The following is a 17,624-nucleotide window of genomic DNA, read 5'->3' as shown; positions in this document are numbered from 1 at the left end:
GCTCCTACATTGCAAATTGTCATCCTGTGTTTGGTAAACACCTTTAAACGATGCTATGTTTTATGGTGTTATCTATAGGATAACATGAGAGGGTGGCTTGCAGTGCTGCCTGTTGTCCTCTCTGGGTTCTCTGTGTTTTTCTGCAACTGTTTCAGGGGACTTTTTCACCTTTTCACCAGCTAACTTCTCATCTCAAATAATTGTAGAACTATGATTTCCCTGACAACAAACTTAGTAATGCAGATGCATTAGAAAAGCCTCTAACCTATTTATCCTATGTTTGGACGTACATAAATCCAAACAGAAGTTTGATTTTGTATTGCATTTCAACCTGAAGAGTAGGTAGGAGCGTTGCTATGACGCTTTCACCTCCAACCAGCTGGGGAACAGTCTGTGCTGCACAGAGTAGCCGGAGTCACCTAGCAAGAGAGATGGCGGTAGGAAAAACAAACAAAAAACCCAACCCGAACCAGAAGATAACACCTGCAAACAGGTCCTCTCTCCTGAATGCAGAAAAAGATGAACTGGGCCCATTTTGAACTGTCCCGGAGATGGCAGCATTGAGCAATTTATTTTTTTGACTTGGCTTGCCACACTTGTCTTGTTTCCTACTTAAGAGGTAAAAGTTATGCGTACGGTACATTTCAGCCCTGTAAACTGCAGATTGCGTTGAATATTCAGTTTAATTTAGCATATAATGATTCGGGGAAATACAGTTAACTGCTTGACACTAGCCGGGAAAGACTCATCTGGGGCCCTTCCCTCGCCCACCGTGCCGCACGCCACGGAGGCCCTGCCAAACCGCCCGCGCCTCGCCAGCTCCTTCTGCGGGGAACGACCGCCCTGGCAGCGCAGGGACGCGCCGCTCCGGGCCACGTAGTAGCCGGAAGCCGTTCCCGAGGAGCGGAATGAGCCCCAGCCGGGCGGGGAGGGCACGCACGCCCAGCGGCCCCGCCGCTCCCCGCTGGCCCCGGGAACCCACCCCATCGCCCGCAGCCGCGGCTCCCCTCACGGCGGCCCGCTCCGGCGGCGGGCGCGCGGCTGCCTCGCCCTAAGGGGTGGCGGGTAACGGCGGCTCCGCGCTCGGGCCCGCCCCGTCGTGCGGGGCCGGCGACAAGGGCTGCGGGAAGGAGGGCGGGAGGAGGCTTCCCGCCCCGCCGGGCCCACCGCGGCGAAAGCCGCCACACTGCAGAGGCTGCCGGCGGCGGTTATAAATAACACGCCGCTGAATGGCGTCTACGCCTCCTTACTACGCTCCGCGCCTCAGCCCCGCCGGGCACCGCCCCCCGCCGCCGCCGTGACGGACAGGCGGTCGCACCAATGGGGGCGCGGCCCCCGGCGGGCGGTGCGGCGCGGGGCCGGGCCCGGCGGTGGCGGCCCCCGCGGCCGCGCTGAATGAGGGCAGGGAGGGAGGGCGGGGAGCGCCGGGGCGGGCCGCGGGGCCGCGGCGCTGGGCTGGCCGGGAGCCTGGCGGCGGCGGCTCCGGGGATGGTCCACGCACTGGCGCCGTCACGTGTTGTTCTCCTTGGAGTGAGCCTGAGCGGCGGCGGGCGGAGGGGGCTGGACGGGCGAGCACGGCCCCCGCCGCCTGTTTTGGTGCGGGGCGCCGGGAAACTCCGTGAAGAAGCCGGCGGAGAGGGAGTCGCCGCGGCGGTGCCCGCTCCCCCGCCGGCCTGGGGCACGGGAGGGGGCCGCGCCACCGGCCGCTGAGGCGCTGCCGACTGGAATGAAGAGGAGGAGGAAGAGAGGATGTTCCTTCGGCACTCGGGCTGCCTCCCCTCCCGCCGCTGCCGGGCTGCGCCGTGTGTGGAAATGGCACTTTCTCTGCCTAACGAGATGGGACTGAATGGGGTCGCCAGCCTCCTCCGCACGCCCGAGCGGGAGAAGCAGCAGCAGCAACCTCAGCGCTGATATTTGGGGAAGGGGGGGTTGTGTTGTGGGCGGCTTTTTTTTTTTTTTTTCCCCCGCTTTTTTGGGAGGGGGGAGAAGGGGGAAAGAAGCGTGTATTTTTGGGTGCAAACCCCGGACTTTGCAAAACAATCTCCGCCCCCAAGAGGATATTTAATCTGCAACAGAAATCGCTACTCGCGGAGGCAAACTTGAGACGGGGAAGGGGTGCAGGGAGCGGAGGAAGGGGACCCCCGCGCCCGGCCCCGGCGGAGCCCGACCTCTGCAAGGGAAGATGCGTTTCTGTTTCCCGGCGGCTGCTCTTGGGACGAGACTTTCGTCTGGACTGATCGGGACTGGACTTTTTAAGGACGCGCTTACCCATCTAAGGGCGATTTGGGCATAAACAGCAACGCAAACTCTGATTTGGTGCTGGAAGCTGCCTCTGCCACTGAACAGCTGCTCTCACCCTGCTTCTGTCCCTCCTCCGTCCCGTTCTCAAAAGGGGATCCTGAGCTATTTGCTGCTTTTTTCTTTTTTGATTGTTGTTGCATGAATTTTATTTTAGGTGGTTGTCTTTTCTGGCTGTTTTGGGGTCTTGCGGGCTGCTAGCTGCAGTAACAGCTCCACTGCCTCTCACCATGGCTAGCCCCACAGATAATAACGAGGGCTTCTTCTCAGATGTCAGAAAGGTGGGTTACTTGCGCAAACCCAAGAGCATGCATAAACGCTTTTTCGTGCTGAGGGCAGCCAGCGAGTCTGGACCCGCCCGGCTGGAGTATTACGAGAATGAGAAGAAATGGAGACACAAGTCAGGGGCCCCCAAGCGCTCCATCCCACTAGAAAGCTGCTTCAACATCAACAAACGGGCTGACTCTAAGAACAAGCACCTGGTGGCCCTCTACACCAAGGACGAACACTTTGCCATTGCAGCTGACAGCGAGCCTGAACAGGAGAGCTGGTACCAAGCGCTGCTGCAGTTGCACAACAGGACCAAGGGCCACCACCATCTCCATCACCATCACCACCACCACCACAGCGATGTCACCTTTGGAGGCAGCAATGCAGGACTGGGGGAAGCAGGTGAGGACAGCTATGGCGAGGTAGCCCCTGGCCCGGCTTTTAAGGAAGTTTGGCAAGTAATTCTAAAGCCTAAGGGCCTAGGCCAGACAAAGAACCTGATTGGCATCTACCGCCTGTGCCTGACTAACAAGACCATCAGCTTTGTGAAGCTGAATTCAGATGCCGCTGCTGTGGTGCTGCAGCTGCTCAATATCCGCCGCTGTGGTCACTCTGAGAACTTCTTCTTCATTGAGGTGGGGCGCTCAGCTGTGACCGGGCCTGGTGAGTTCTGGATGCAGGTGGATGACTCGGTGGTGGCGCAGAACATGCATGAAACCATCCTGGAGGCCATGCGAGCCATGAGTGAGGAATTCCGGCCCCGCAGCAAGAGCCAGTCCTCCTCGAACTGTTCCAACCCCATCTCCGTGCCCCTTCGCAGCAGGCACCATGTCAACAATCCTCCACCCAGCCAAGTGGGGCTCAGTCGCCGGTCCAGGACTGAGAGTGTCACAGCCACCTCTCCTGCTGGTGGTGGGGGTGGAAGTACGGGTGGCAAACCCAGCTCTTTCCGGGTTCGAGCATCAAGTGATGGGGAAGGCACGATGTCGAGGCCTGCCTCTGTGGATGGCAGCCCAGTTAGTCCCAGTGCCAACCGGACCCATTCGCACAGACACCGTGGCAACTCCAGGCTCCATCCTCCGCTCAACCACAGCCGGTCCATCCCGATGCCTTCCTCGCGCTGCTCTCCTTCAGCCACCAGTCCAGTTAGCCTGTCATCTAGCAGCACTAGTGGCCATGGCTCCACCTCGGACTGCCTGTTTCCACGGAGGTCTAGTGCTTCGGTTTCCGGCTCCCCTAGCGATGGCGGATTTATTTCTTCTGATGAGTACGGTTCCAGCCCGTGTGACTTTCGCAGCTCTTTTCGCAGCGTAACCCCAGATTCGTTGGGACATACCCCACCAGCTCGGGGCGATGAAGAGCTCAACTACATCTGCATGGGGGGGAAGGCCACCTCCTCTTGCTGCAGCCTGGCAGCCCCCAATGGCCACTTCATCCCACGCACCTGCCACCCACAGCAGCAGCCCCGCTACCCTAGTACGCCATGCTGTCCCCGAGGTGGTAGCGAGGAGGTTGCTGACTTGGAGAAGACATTCAGGAAGCGGACTCACTCTGCAGGCACTTCGCCCACCATCTCCCACCAGAAGACACCCTCACAGTCTTCAGTGGCCTCCATTGAGGAGTACACGGAGATGCTGCCTTCTTACCCCTGTGGTGGCAGCCGGCTGCCCTCCTACCGGCACTCAGCCTTCGTGCCCACGCACTCCTACCCAGAGGAGTGTCTGGAGATGCACCACCTGGACAGTGGCCATCATCGGACCAACTCCACCCCACACACGGACGATGGCTACATGCCCATGTCACCTGGCGTAGCCCCTGTGCCCAGTGGCGGGGGGCCCCCAAAGGGTGGTGACTACATGCCCATGAGTCCTAAGAGTGTGTCTGCCCCACAGCAGATCATCAACCCTAGCAGGGGGGGCCGCCACCCTCCAGCCACGGTGGACTCCAACGGCTACATGATGATGTCCCCCAGTGGCAGCTACTCCCCTGATGGCGGCTCTGCGGGCTATGGCAAGATCTGGACAAATGGTGCCGGCCACCACCCGAAACTCTCGGTGGAGAGCAACGAGGGAAAGCTCCCCTGTGGCGGCAGCGACTACATCAACATGTCCCCAGCCAGCGGCTCCACCACCAGCACCCCACCCGACTGCTACTTCGGGGGCACGGGGCAGACGGGCGTTGAGGAGGCCGCCGCCGCAGCCCACCACAAACCCATCTACTCCTACTTCTCGCTGCCACGCTCCTTCAAGCACGTGCACCGGCGGGGCGGCAGCGGGCCGGCGGTGGCGGGCGAGGAGGGAAGCCCCCAGCCCCACATCGCCCTCGGCTCCGGCCGCCTCCTCTACGCCGCCGAGGACTCGTCCTCCTCCACCAGCAGCGACAGCCTGGGTGGGGGCGGCGGCACGGAGGGTGGCCCCCCGCCGCAAGCGCAGCCCCCGCGCAAGGTGGACACTGCCGTGCAGACCAAGGGCCGCCTGGCGCGACCCACACGCCTGTCGCTGGGCGGCCCCAAGGCCAGCACCCTGCCGCGGGCCCGGGAGCAGCCCCCGCTCCTCCTGCCGCCGGAGCCCAAGAGCCCCGGCGAGTATGTCAACATCGAGTTCATCGCTGGCGAGAAGCCGGCTTTCCCCTCGGCCGTCCTGGCGCTGGGCTTGCCGCCGCCACCGGGCAACGAGGGCGCCGAGGAGTACATGAACATGGAGCTGGGGCCGCCGCGGGCCCCCTGCCCGGCCGGCTTCGCCGCCGCGCGGGCTGCCCCCGCGGCCCGGCCCGGCCGAGGCGCTGCGCCCGGCGGCCGCGACTACGTGACGATGCAGCTGGGGGGGAGCGCCGCCGCGGGGGGCTCCTGCTCGGACTGCGCCGACAGCTCTTCCGCCTGCTCGCCCGCCCTCCTGCTCAGCTACGCCGACGTGCGGGCGGGCCGCTCCGTCGCCGAGAAGCCCCCGCCGGCGTCGACGGCTTCCCCGGAGTTGCCGCGGCCGCCGGCCGAGCTGTCGGCGGCGCCGCCGCGCTCCTCCTCCCTGCTCGGGGGCCCGGGCGCGGGCAGCGCCTTCACCCGCGTCAGCCTCAGCCCCGGCCGCAATCAGAGCGCCAAGGTGATCCGCGCAGACCCGCAGGGCGGCCGGCGGCGGCACAGCTCCGAGACGTTCTCGTCCACGCCGAGCGCCGCCCGCGGAGCGGCTGGCGGCGGCGGGCTCGGGGCGCCCTTTCCCTGCGGCGGCGCGGGGGGCGCCGAGGAGGTGAAGCGCCACAGCTCGGCCTCCTTCGAGAACGTCTGGCTGCGGCCCGCCGCGGGGGAGGCGGCCGGCGCCCCCGCCGCCCGCCGGGAGCCGGGGGCCGCCCCCGCCCTGGAGAACGGGCTCAACTACATCGACCTGGACTTGGTGAAGGACTTCAGTCACCGCCGCCACCACCACCTCCACCCCCCTGCCGAGGGCGCCGCTCTGCCGGGGGGGAAGCAGCCGCCGCCGCCGAAGCCCCCGGGCCAGCCTCGCGGGAGCGGCCACTCCAGCGACGACTTGAGCGCGTACGCCAGCATCAGCTTCCAGAAGCGGGAGGAGATGTAGGAGCCGGGCGCCCGCCGGGGAAGGTGAGCCGGAGAGGGGCGGGGGGAGCCGCGGCTCCGCTCAGGGAGTTGAACGGCGCCGGCCGTCTCTGAGGGGAGAGGGCCGAGGGGCGGCGGCCCGAGGCCGCGCCTTGCGGTTTCTTCCCGTGGGGACTTGCCAGCTCGCAGGACGGGCTGGCGGCGTGCGGCACCCTCCCCCGGGAAGGCTTCGGGAGTTGCCGCAGCCCGGGCAGGGTGACTGTGACACGTTTGGTTGGTTTCGTTGTGCCTTTTGGCCTTAATATCTGCAGCTTGTTTTAGTGGCAAAAGCATCCGGGAGCAGAGCATCTCTGTGGGTGTCCCAGCGGCTGGCTCTCACCTGCACGGGGAGTTGCTTCCAAAGCACGCTGGGTGCTCCTTTTGAGGCGGGGATAGGACACTGTGCTTACCGTGCTGCCACGTTTCTGTACTTTTCAGAATTAGGTGAGCTTCAGAAGTGTGTACAGGGGAGGAAAAAAAAAAGTGAATTGTGGATTAACTGTAAAGGTAGGGCTGGAAACAGGAAACTCCCGTCGTAGTCCTGGTTTGGTCAGTAACCACTCTTGTGGCCAAGGGTAAAGCAGTCAACTGTGTGCGTGGTTGCTTTCCCATGTGCAACACACAGCTAACGGCATCTACCTCACAGGGCTGTGATGAGTGTTAATTCAGTTCTGTTTGCAAGGTGCTTTGAACTTGAAAAAGGCTACAAAGCATTGTATTTGTTACTTGTGTTTCAACTGATACTAACCGTGGCTGTCCCATGCTCACAACAGTGGTAAAAACTGCGTAAGAAACGGGCCGTGTGAACTATGTCTTTGGCATTGACTGATATATTCTATTTTTCCTTGAAACTTTCCATTTTTAATTTGGGAAAAACTTCTGCCAGGCTGTTGCATGTTGATTACAGGCGTGTAAGATGAGTAGGGGCATTGTTGCAAGGAATGTGATGTTTCTGCTACGTGAGAACTTCACGCAGCACACACCAAAAAAATCTTGTTTAGAGCTCCCACAGTGTAGCGCACCTGTGTGAGTCCTTTCAGGAGAGGTGGAGACTGTTTTGGTGCAGACAAGCGCTAGTAAATAGCCACCCAGTTAATCTTGTTGCAACACTCAATTTTAGCAGTTTTCTACATACCTGAGCAGCAGCGATCACAGTAGTTTAAGTAGTTATTATGAATATGTGCAATGACATTAGGGGATGAATCTCATACCACTGCTTACATTTGTAAGTGTAATAAACTTAACATTTGTATTGCTTATTCGCTTGGCTCAAGGGAGTGCTGAGGACTGGTCTTGATACGATGCCTCGGATTGTATGTTCACCATTTTTATCTCTTTTTCCATCTTTATAACCTGAATAAGCAAAACAGTCTCTTTGTATTTGCTACTTAGCACTTGCTGCTGTTGCCTGTCAGAGCAATGTGGTGGTGTGTGTTAGTCTTACGTGACCTGTGATTACCAGGTTAATCTCAAAGTCTGAGGTCAGATTTAAGATCAGTACAGATACTGCTGCTCTGGTTCAAACGATAACTGGTAGGAAATGATTATTTTTGTGGATATCTGACGGGAGCGTGCTGGCTGTCACAATATGCTGTCTGTGACCAGACTTACAGTGCCACGCCCTTTCTCTCTTCTGGGATGTGCTTGCAAGAGCCTGTCTAGACTGTCTTCGTGATGCCCACCCTTACCCTGGGGATCTGTATCTGCCTAGGGCAGCGTTGGTGTTACGAACTCTTCAGGGGGGGATTTTTGCCAGAGGATGCAGCCTGTTGTGCTATAAGTCACATTGCTAGGAGCATCACTTTTTTTCTCCCCCTGGTGAGTGCTAAGATTGGGGGAGCAAGTGTGAGAGAAAATCCACTGTCAGCATGTGGATAAATAATAAAAGCATGCGAGAGTATGAGATTGCAAGTATGGTGGGGAGCAGTGTCATAACCGTGTACTTACACAGGTTTTATTCCAAATGCACTGTTTACTTTTGTTGTAGACAACTTACTTAATTGATCCTGTGTGTCACCTTTAACATAAAAGCTGTGGCAATGTTCTTCATCATGGTGGTAGGTAGATACCTGCTGTGATTATGCTGTTCAGTGGAGGATCAGGATGTGAAAGACCTGATAGAAGAACATGCTGAAAAATATTATGCAGATGTTTTTCAGAGCAGCATTGTGAAAGGTAGTGTCTAATAGAGTAATTGCTGTTTGAAGTCAGTTCTTATTTCCCAAAATTAGGATTGGACTGAGCAAGCACAGCTTCTCCTGGGAGGCAGGGGAAGAGTCAGGCTATAATTATATGGGGAGTTTGTAGCCATGGCTGTTCCCTTCCCTCTATAGAGGTGTGTTAGTTGCTTGTAGCTTTCTCAGACGTTAACCCTTTGGGCTCTTATTTCCCAGGCTAGATTTCTTGCCTTCAGCTGCTCCTTTCCTCGCAAAATTAAGCCCAATTAGCTCATCTGTTGTTGAGTGTGTTAAGGAAAAAAACACCATGTTTTGTCTGTGTTAAACCATTTTTACAGCTGTTTTTTGACACGTCCTCATACCTTTTTTTGCTTTGGAGGTAGAACTTAGGTTTGGCAGGGGAATCAGCCCATGTAGGTTATACCTTGTACCATTCTTGAGAAAATCTGCCTGGAGCTGAGTGATTTACAGGCCTGCAAACAGTCTGTTTGCACATGCCTAAAAAAGTTGTTGAGCACCTTCAGCTAAACCGTTCTCCTGAAAATTCCATGTGTCGTGAGGGTGTTCCAGTTCCCTGAAGCTTTGCATGCCCTCTCCAAGGAGCAGTCGAGCGGGCTGTGCTGCCTCTCCCTCGGCTAGCTTCCCCCCCGTGCTCCTCCTGGCAGGTGAGGCTGTTCAGGCTCTGGCTGAGAGTGGGGAGGCTGTGCTTGTTGTTTCTCCTGTTGGTGTCCGAGCAACATGAGAGAGGAAGGAAAAGCTACTTGGTATGTTTGCAGGTACAGCGGAGAGGAGAGAACATCCAGACCTGGGAAGAGAGAGGTGAAGCTGCAAGTATCAGAAAAAGGGATGGGGAAGGCTGCATTAAGTACTCTTCTTTTGCTCTCCATCTCTTTTGTGGGTTATTATTTACACTTTTGATCTCAGAAGTAAGAAAGGGATTGCATGTGCGCTTTTTTTTTTTCCCCATAGAGCAGCCTTCCACCCCACTCCAAAGACCAAAACTATCTGGATTACTCTTGTTTTATCTATTCTGGAATCTTCGGTTGTTCCAGACTACAAGACAAGGACCCCAAATGTTGGCCATTCATCTCCTAATGGGTAAAATGATTGTTGCTGTTTTGCTGCAAGCTAGCTAACTCCTCTCATCCCTGCTCCCCTGTCCTCCCTCCCAGCTGCCTCCAAGTTGCTCAGGCATTACATTCTGAAGTATTTTTAACCTCTTTCAAGTATACTTATTTCTCCTAATGTTAAAGACACTGGCTGAAATAATCACGTTGTTTTCCAAATTTAATTAAAAAACATTTCTCTCGCACCCACAGCATTCCTCTGCACTCTCCAATCCCATTGCCTTCCTTGTCATATATTCTTGGCTGTTTCCTAACAGCTGGCCCTGCCCTGGCCTTTCTAGCTCTCTGCTCTCCTGTCAAAAGTGCAGCAATTTCAATGCAGTCCTGCACGTTCCTCTGCCCAAACACTTCCCTCTACTTCAGAGAACTGGGTGCTGTTGTGTGTGTATAGCCTAGCTGGTGACTCTGGTGCTTGGACCCTCTGATAAGTGGGCTGTTAAGCTGTAGCTGGAAGGCCACATTGCTGCAACGGCCAAATTGTGCTGGGAAACACCAGCCTATGACATGGAGAAAGTGAGGGGAGAGCTAGGGAGGGGAAGAGCAGTGTTGCTGCAAGGCGTTTTCCTCCTCCTTAGAGTTTTGCATGCGCAGATGAGCAGATGTGGATATGTTGTGGATCCTGATTTTGGAATTGCTGTGAGAAGAGGGCTCCTAGAGTGAGCAGGGGTATTGAAGATGAACCGCTGATAGCTTGTGTTCTGAGTAAGTAGTCAAAAAATATTCCAAAAAGGAAACCATTAGACGTTGGCTCCAGAGAAACAGGAAAGGCTTTAGTAGGATAGTAGCATGAATCCAGGTAGGTGGCTTTGATCTCTAGAGCTTCAAAGCAAAGCCATTATTCCCCTGCCTCATTTCCATTTTGTTGATGAGTCTGAGAACTCGTGAAAGTGAGTGCTAATAACACCGAACAGAATATGTGTAGTGTGAGCAAGCGGTAACTTGGCTCACTGGCAGCTTTATTGACGCCTATTTTACCCAGTGCATGGGTGGTTTGGGGTTTTTTTTGGTGATGTAAGAAAATGGAATAAGTATAATGGGAATACAGTACAATGGCATCTATATGGTTGTTAGGCCTTTTGTCTGGTTCCAGTTAAAGCAAAGCACTACTGAGGGGAAGAGCTAAACATTTGTTTGGGTCTCGTCAAAATACACATGATGGTAAACAGAAAATTACTCATGTAATTCCTGTATAATATATGTGGACTTTTTTTGTTGGGACATTGCTTGCTTTTTTATTTTATTTCTTTAATAGTTTTCAATAGCTAGTTTTGTTTCCTCAAGTTAAAAACTTAAGGTGGAACAACTGAAACACAGCAAATGCCAAAAGAAGACATGTACAATTAAATTAAGTTTTGGGGGGAGGACGTTGTTTCCAGAACTGAAAGAACAGAAGTTTCTGTAGTTTTGGGTCAGCACCAAGGTAAATACCGTAAGTTATGAAAGTTTTCCATGCTTTATGGGTATTACTGTAGACAAAACAGTGCATTTCTTACTGTATGCGCACACCAGTTTTTCCCCATACCTAATTATTTGCCAAAATTGAGCCTGTGTCTCCACATACTCGTGTATTTGCAGTTCGCCTGTTTAACAAGACCACAAGCTTATAATTAATGTTTTCAGGTTTTTTGAGGGTTTATTGGATTTTTTTTTCTTTTGTAATTTAGACAGTAGATCGGTTCCTTTAATCTAGTTACATTAAATTGTAATATTGATTATTTCCCCACCCCGATTTTAATGACAAGTTTCTTGGGACTTTTTTGTTTTCCTGGCTCATAAATTGGAATTGTATGATTTATAAACCAATTCAGTCAGCTATGAAGAAATATCTGGACTTCTTTAGCACATAGGTTTTGTATTTAGTCAATGTTTAAACTGATTTCTGAATGTGGTTTAACTTTGAAAATGAAACAGGACATTGCAGGGCAAGGATGACGCTCATTTTTAACTAGCAACTGTGGAGAGATCATATGTTTCCTTAGATAACACTCGTAAATAGAGAATTACAGCTCTTAAATAAAATGCAGCAAGCAGCTGTGGAGCGGGAATGTTATTTGACCAATATCTTCAGTATGTTGCGTTGTTTCAGGAATGCTTTATAGTAGCTGAAATTTTGATATTCATTAGGACTATACCATTCTCATGACTTTGTAAATACATGAGTACAAGTACTGAAAGTAAAATGTACTTGAATATTCTTTTGAACAAGTTGCAGTAGCTGTATAATAGCTTGTTTGTGAAGAAAGTGGGGTGTTTTTTTCCAGTTTATTGAAGCTCTGAAAGTGGATTTGTTCAGTACTGATTTTGCGTCAATAAAGTCACTGGTGAACATAAGCTTTAAAGAAAAAATATTTTGGTGTCCCATGATAATGAAGAGAAATAGATACTATTTTCCAAAACAAATTTGATACTAAATTTAACTTCTGTGACAAGTTTCATTGAAAACTAATTATTCTGTTTGACAGAGTTATGAAATAAAGTACTCTTAAGAGATAAGGGGGGAAATGCTGTTCACGGGACCCCTGTGCTGTGGCTAGAAGAGAGGCTATGGGATGCTGACATAAGATAATGGAGAGTTAGAGGTGTGGGCTGGGGAATAGTTTTAGAAACTGGTATGGGAGGGAGATCGAAATGAGGGAGAGAAATTACTTAGGGGACACAGAGGAACTGTGGTATGATGATGTGGGTGGAGAGAATTGCAAGGTGTTCGTGATCTGAAGGGAATTAGGGTAGTGGTATGTGAAAGTTTGAGGATGAGTATAGAGAAATGCAGAGAGCCTGGATATATACAGAGAGTTTATTCTAGAGGCATTCATTTTGCATGGTACTGCAGTTTTCTGAAGGTGTTTTTACTTACATATTTTTCTTTTGATCTTTATTACTGGGATAGACACTTTGTTTAGAGAGCACATGTGTTCCCTACTTGCAATTAGATTATTTTTATTTTTTTTTACATATTATTTGGATATTCTGCTGACCTTAACAGGATAATGTGCATAGTAAGATAGGCAGAATTTGCCTTTGGTTCTTCTTTCCTGAATTCTTTGTCTTGCAGCTTCCCTGTCACAACCACAGCAGTAAACCACAGGTAGGAATCTGAATTAACTACAAGATAAATAAGAATGAGTGAATTTCAACATTAAAACCCCTTGGTTTTATAAAATACATATAAAGAAAGGAGAACTATATTCACATAGGTTTTTTTTAACTGCAGTATTTTGTTCTTTATGCTGTACTACTTGGACAGTTATAAATTTGATTAAAAATGAGGTTCACTAGTTTCATAATTTGTCTTATGGAGTAGTAAGTATAGATTCCCTTAAAATTCTTTAATTTAAAGAATATCTTGTAAAAGAAATTTCCAAATGGCAAAATTCTTGTGGCTTGTTATAGCTGATCTTGTGTTTTTCATTTTGTGGTAAGAGCTGCAACACAAATATATTAGTATAAACAAATAGATCTGAATTCCCAATTTGTCAGAATGCTAAAAGCTGGCTTTTGGTCACCTGTACATATTCTGATATGTTACAGTACGTATTCATAAAAGCGAATATCATTATTCTATTTTTACATCATTCTGGGTTTTTGATAAATGATGATCGTGATGATTATTATTTTGAATACATGAGACAAAGGTAGTAAAGGAGAAATGTCGGTAACTTAAAAGGGTTCTCAAGTTTAACAGCTTTACTCTCCACTTACAGAAATGATGGGAAATATAACAAAAGCTGAGGTGTGAACAGATAAAGGAGATTTAAATAAGCCTGGCACTCTTAACTAACTAGAAGATGTCTTGGTATGTATCTCTCTGATCATGTTTGACATATCTAGGTCATGTTCTCTGAAGACTATTATTAGAGATTTAACCTTGGGTAATTGCAAAGTGTATTTTCTTCAGAGTAGTTTTTGATCAGGTAGGTGAAACTGTGAAAGTTTGTGTGTATTCAACTGCTTGTAATAATTTGGGAGTCTAGGTAGAAGATCTGGTGTCAGCCACCTGAGCTGTGAGGTGAAAGGTACCGTTCCCATGATACAGAAGATTTGCCTGTGTGGATTTTGTCAACTGTTGTAAAATACCATTTTTTTGGAAGCTGGGGATGTGGAAGAAATGACCTGTTAAATGTTCAAGTAAGATACACTTCAGGAAGAATGGAATTACGTTGTACACTTTACAGCTAGTAGAGTTGTTGAAGTGTACTTGTACATATAAACTGTCTGATAATACATGTTATAAAATGCAGGAAGGTGGTAGTCTGGGAACATCTACAGCTTTGACTGTGTTTCTTCTTCAGGTTGTGTAGGTTGGATATTTGTAACCCACTAGGGCACTTAAGCATTGGACAAGCTTTCTTTGAAGTATAGAATCTGTGTGAATAGAAAAAAAACCGTGAATTATCTATCAGCCTTGGTTCTTGTCCAGGTTCAGCAGTCTGGCTTTCAGTGTGGTGCACAAATATTTGGTAAGATGTAACTATGGGGCAAGAACTCCATAAGCTGGCTTTGCCAGTCAATAAAATACGTAACTAGTCTGTGCACAGGAGCTTTCCTTCAATGGCACAGTTCCCCGAAGGAGTAAAAAGCTCAAACGTGGAGCAGAGGAGACTAAGCCAGTGATTGTATGGGTTCCTTCTGCCTTTACTTCACTAAACTGTAGGCTGAAAAAACCAAACCCAACCCGAAACCCCCATTCCTTCTCCTCACAAGATACTGGACGTCTGTACGTCACAAGTAACATCCATGTTTAAATGCTGTGCCCAAAGTTGTGGAGGAGACACGTGTCTTGGTCAGGAGAGTAAAAAAAGAACTCAGGAAATGTAGATCGGAGGTGGAAGATTGAGTTTGTTGCTCCTCTTAGGGCGTATCTCAGCTGGGGTCTCGCTGTTTATCAGTTTGTAAATGACAGCAGAGGAGTGGAAGGGAGGTTGGGAGCTCGAAACGCCATGGCTGAAGCTGTGACTTGCTTCAGTTGTGACTTGAGCTTCCTGTGCCCTGCGCTGTGTATGAGAGATGCAAAAAGACATCTAGAGTGACAGCTGATGTGTATCAGTGAGGGAAACTTCTAGATTAAAACACTGGATGGTGATTCATCTTCAGCATAGCTGGCCTTCATTTTGAAGAGAAGATTGCTGTGTTAGAAGAGGAATTTTTAACCCCTAGAGAACAGAGGACAAGCGACAGGGGAGACCTCTCAGCTTCAGAGCCAAAGTCAGAGCTCAGAAGCCCTCTGTGTGCGCTGCACACCAGGGGAGTGCTGGTGCCCAGGCATCAGTAATGTTTAATCATTCTGCTGAAATACCTTGAAAATTGCTAGAGCAAGGAGACTGTGGTCTTCCAGTAACTTCCCAGTTTTGTTTGATGAGTCCTATGCAAGTGATTGACAAGGTGTTCGGGAGTAAGTGTCAGCAGTGATGCATGTGGTATGCAAGAACCTTCATACTGATACTAAAAAAGGGAAAAGGGGGAAAAAAAAGAAGTCTTCTCTTTCCTGGAGAAGATACAGGTGTAATGGAATGTCTTTTGCTGCGCCTGTGCTTACCACGTCATAGGGCTGGTAAGGTCTGCTGCCTTCCCTGGCAGGGTACAATGTGCTGCTTCATGGTACTTGTTCTGTCATGGTGATACTCAGAGAAATAGTCTGGGCACTTCTGCTGAAATAATGGCTGTTGTTCCATTTCTGCTTCTTGCAAGCACTGTAGGTAAGTGATGGAGACATTGGCTGAATGGTCTCTGAAAGCTGAGATTAATTTTCATTTCCTCAGAAAAGTTTGTGCTGTCATAATTACTGATTGCTCTCCTGATCACAAATGCTGAATTACTTGTTACTTCAAAATAGCAAAATGTGGCATTTATGGAGCAGAATGTTATGGAATAATGAGGAAATAAATTAACAAGTTTAATCAGTTGAGGCTAAGACAATGTTCTCTTACTTTTTTTTTTCTACTTTGGAAATACATCCATGAGGATTTTCCTGTCGTAGTACAGTTGCATTTCATGGAAGTGACCAACAGCAGGTAGCCCAGCTGCACAGTCCTTGAAAGAGGTAGGACAGCTCAACTTGCCCAGAGGATTTGAAATGACTCATAGAAGTCAGTAAGGTAATGTATTGCTTGTTTTGGTGGGAGCAAAGATCTGTACAATCAGGCTGCAGGAAAGGAAAAATGAGCAATACTCACCTTTTTGCAGTGATGGTAAATTCAAACTGAACCATTTTCATCTGATGAAAAGGAACGTGACTTACTGAAATCCTGTGGAGGACAAAAATATATTTTTGCCAGGTAGGAACTGCTTTGTTAAAAGTGAAAAAATTGCCTTTCTTTAACCTGCTGCATGTACCCTATTTCTCTTTTTGACTTCTTTGCTTGCAAAGCACAGGTACAGTATACTGTCCCTTCATGCTTTGCTGTGTTACAGTATTTTTAGCACTTGGTCCACTTTTGATTGTATTGCAGAACACAGTTTCTTTTTATTCCTTTTTTTTTTTTTTTTAAACTAGTGGCAAATAAACTGCAGAATAACAAATACTTGTTGCCCTTTGACAAAGAAAGGGAAGTGCATGAGTACTAAATAGTTAATTGCGTGATCGCAGACATAAAATGAAATACAGGTAGGGAAACCTTAGCGTTTCTAAAGCTTACGTGTACTGAAAACCATTACAGACACAGGGAACTTGCTATCTACTCCATGTCGGTTGGGAATCTCAAAAAGCAGGCTGGCTGGCACATCTGTGGTGTATTCCTACAAGATGTTTGGGCAGATTTAAACAGCTTGCTTTACTGAAAAGGGTGGTGGCACGTCAGCCGCCTTTATTCATCCGCATGCTCCCGCTGTTTCTCTGTTTTCCTCCGTTCCATACAAGTAAATGGCAACTATAGTTAGGCTGACGTATTTTTAAGTAACTGTTTATATTTCCTCATTTTGCATATAATGGCATTCAGATTTCTGAGAAACAGCAAAATAAAATGTATAAAGAGGAATTTAGTTTGTTTAGGAAGCTGTAGGTTGAAAACTGTAAATATTTTTCCTCATTGAAAGTTAATATTTGTTCTAGTGTCAGTATTTTGGAAATAATCTTGTATTTTGTTGACTTTATTGTCATCTGGTGAACATGATGCAGAATGTTCTTGAATTCCTTGGATATCTTGATATGGGTGGATAGCCATGTGTGATTTACATAGATCTTACTAGTTTGAGATGAAAACAGAGGCAGATGAAATTAAATGGAATAGCAGTGATGGAAACCAAACAGCTCAAATCATCTCTCTTCCTTTTACAACTGCTGTGCACACTCTTTCCTCCCATGGCAGCTTCTTAGGAGCAGAAGTTAAAGAACTGGTATCTGCTAGCATCGGTGCACATTGTAGTTTAAAGATGTAAATGGTGAAACTTCATTCTTAAGTGGATTAACATAGCTGATTGGTTTACATGCAAGACAGTCTTGAATACTTCAAGCAATTTAAGGGTTCTTAAAAATGAAACAAAACTCTCAAATACATTTAATTCTTTTCTGTATGAAACTTCTTCCCTTAGCAAGCTCTGTTAGAAGGGAAAAGCCCTTCTGAAGGTGTGCAGGCATGTAGCTAGGGCATGTTTTTTCAGGCCTTTGAACTAGGTTAGGAATGTGTCTCAAGATGGAAGAATGAATAGTTACTTGGTGCTTTTAGCCTCCGGGCTTGAAACTCGCAAGAGGAATGTTATTGTGTCTTCAAAGCCTGTTTCACACAAGCCTTTGTTGAGCTGGAACTTGGAGAGGCTTTGTATTATCATGCACACAACAAAAACAGCCAGCCACCCAATTTGATCTAATTGGGCGGTGGTGGTGCGATGTTTCTTCAGTAGGAAGGCTCTGGAAAATGGGGTGCATATTTTTAATTAGGAAATACCCTTTAGAGCAAAGGGATTGCCTACACAGACATTTACCAGCCTGATAAAACTCTCTAATTATACTGATGCAATTCCCCGTATGCACATCCCCTCTTTTCCCCTCCTCTCTATGTAGTGCTTTCCCAGGAAGAGAGCAAATATTTATGTTTCGTCTAAATCCTGTTTTGACCCTGAGGTGGTGGTAGCACATCCCTGGAGAAGGCAAGCTGAGGTTGAGAAAGTAGGGTGGTTCAAGTTTAAGTAATCTTTGTAATGCTGTCTCAAAAATAAACCTGTGTTCAGGACTAAATA

At 49.2% G+C, this 17,624-nt stretch overlaps 1 protein-coding gene across 2 annotated transcripts in view; it reads left to right on the top strand.

Annotated features, from left to right (window-relative positions):
• Positions 1 to 1,423: 1,423 nt before the first annotated feature.
• Positions 1,424 to 17,624, top strand: part of IRS1 (insulin receptor substrate 1) — a 58,052-nt gene continuing 41,851 nt past the window's right edge. Inside the window, exon 1 of one of the 2 annotated variants that reach the window (XR_012836764.1) lies at positions 1,424 to 6,157. Coding sequence is in view for 1 of the 2 variants with exons in the window: in XM_075761033.1 (XP_075617148.1) it covers positions 2,529 to 6,134 (3,606 nt within the window). In the remaining variant the exon portion in view is untranslated. The remainder of the gene's footprint in view (positions 6,158 to 17,624) is intronic. The other variant, XM_075761033.1, reaches the window with a different exon arrangement.

The sequence above is a fragment of the Balearica regulorum genome, chromosome 9 (genome assembly GCF_011004875.1).
Source record: "Balearica regulorum gibbericeps isolate bBalReg1 chromosome 9, bBalReg1.pri, whole genome shotgun sequence".
Lineage (NCBI taxonomy): Eukaryota > Metazoa > Chordata > Aves > Gruiformes > Gruidae > Balearica > Balearica regulorum.
Note: the sequence above shows the minus strand (reverse complement) of the source record. Positions and strands in the feature narration are given on the sequence as shown.